At 52.7% G+C, this 1267-nt stretch overlaps 1 protein-coding gene across 1 annotated transcript in view; it reads left to right on the forward strand.

Moving 5' to 3' along the window:
• The first annotated feature begins 655 nt into the window (after positions 1-655).
• WNT1 (wingless-type MMTV integration site family, member 1) overlaps positions 656-1267 on the forward strand; it is a 4275-nt gene continuing 3663 nt past the window's right edge. The window contains exon 1 of the mRNA XM_010858063.1: positions 656-665. Coding sequence (XP_010856365.1) covers positions 656-665 — 10 coding nt within the window. The remainder of the gene's footprint in view (positions 666-1267) is intronic.

A 1267-nucleotide genomic window follows, 5' to 3' on the forward strand; every position in this document is an offset into this window, starting at 1 on the left:
ATCACAAGCAGCCATTAAGGTGGAAAAAGCATGGGGTGTGAGTCAGAACAGTCTGGGTTTTAACCTGGCTCTACCGTTCATCCCTTTATTAGCTGCGAGGCCCATGGAAAACTGCCTAATCTAGTTTTTCCTTTGTAAAATGGAGAGAGAGAGGAGAGATGTAAAGGAGGAGATCCTCCTCTTCCAGGGGCAAACTGCATGTGTTGGCGGGGCCTGATAACCAGGCTGGCAGTGCCCCCTATACCCCACACGGGGAACAGCAGCCACTCCTTCCATAGGAGGCAGAGGGGCCCTGAAGCTGAGAGGATGTAGGGAGGCGTGTTAGGGTTAGGTATCCCAGCATGGTGAGAGTGAAGAGAGCCAGAGTTTTAGGTGGAGAAGACAGAAACTTGGTGGAAATTTTCAGAAAGAAGCAGAAATGTGGATGCACAGGTTCTCTGCTCTGGGTTCAGTTTAGTCAGCAGCCCTTCTGCTCCCAGCCCCTCCACACACACACCTGACATCTAGTCTAATGCCTGTCTTTTCTGAGCCCAGTCTGAGAGTCACCGCTGCTCCAGGCCTCATCCATTATGATGCCACCTTGGTTACAGGTTTTGTCCCGTGCCCCCAGTGACATGCACAGGTTGACACATGCCATGGGGTGACACACTATAGGATGACACAAGGTACACAGGGCGAGAGTGACACATATATGCATATTTAATCTCCTACTCATCCACCCACCTCCACACACAGCTCCAGACACTTCCTCAGTCAACCTTCTGGGTCTCTCCTGCCCACCCCCTTCCCGACACATAGGAGATGATGCACTGTCCCAGGGGGTGTCTGTGACAAGATGACTCGATGATGCCTTCTGACCTGAGCTAAATTCCAGGATTCTTGAGAAAGGCTCCTAAAATCCCTCCTCAGAACATGGAGTTTCTGTACATGAGGACACACACTCATGGGTGTATGCACATTCTCACATGCAGTCTCATTTACAACTCTCCCACTTAATGCACACACTGGCAGGCATTTGTGCACTTCTTTCCTCCCACAAGTACAAACCTCTGCTGCCTCAGGTTTCTCTCCATGATCGGGCTCTGTGTGCTCAGCTCATCCCCCAACCCCAACCCACCCCTGGGATTTCCCTGACCACAGCCCCAACCCCACCCGTCTCCCCCTTCTCCTTCCCTGTTCAGCCGTCGGGGGTTCATGGGCAGGGAGGCGTCTCCCCAGAGTTGCTGCCCAGAACCACAGCTTTCCTTCTTCCACTCAGGATGGGGGA

Source organism: Bison bison, unplaced genomic scaffold (genome assembly GCF_000754665.1).
Source record: "Bison bison bison isolate TAMUID 2011002044 unplaced genomic scaffold, Bison_UMD1.0 scf7180017864383, whole genome shotgun sequence".
NCBI lineage: Eukaryota > Metazoa > Chordata > Mammalia > Artiodactyla > Bovidae > Bison > Bison bison.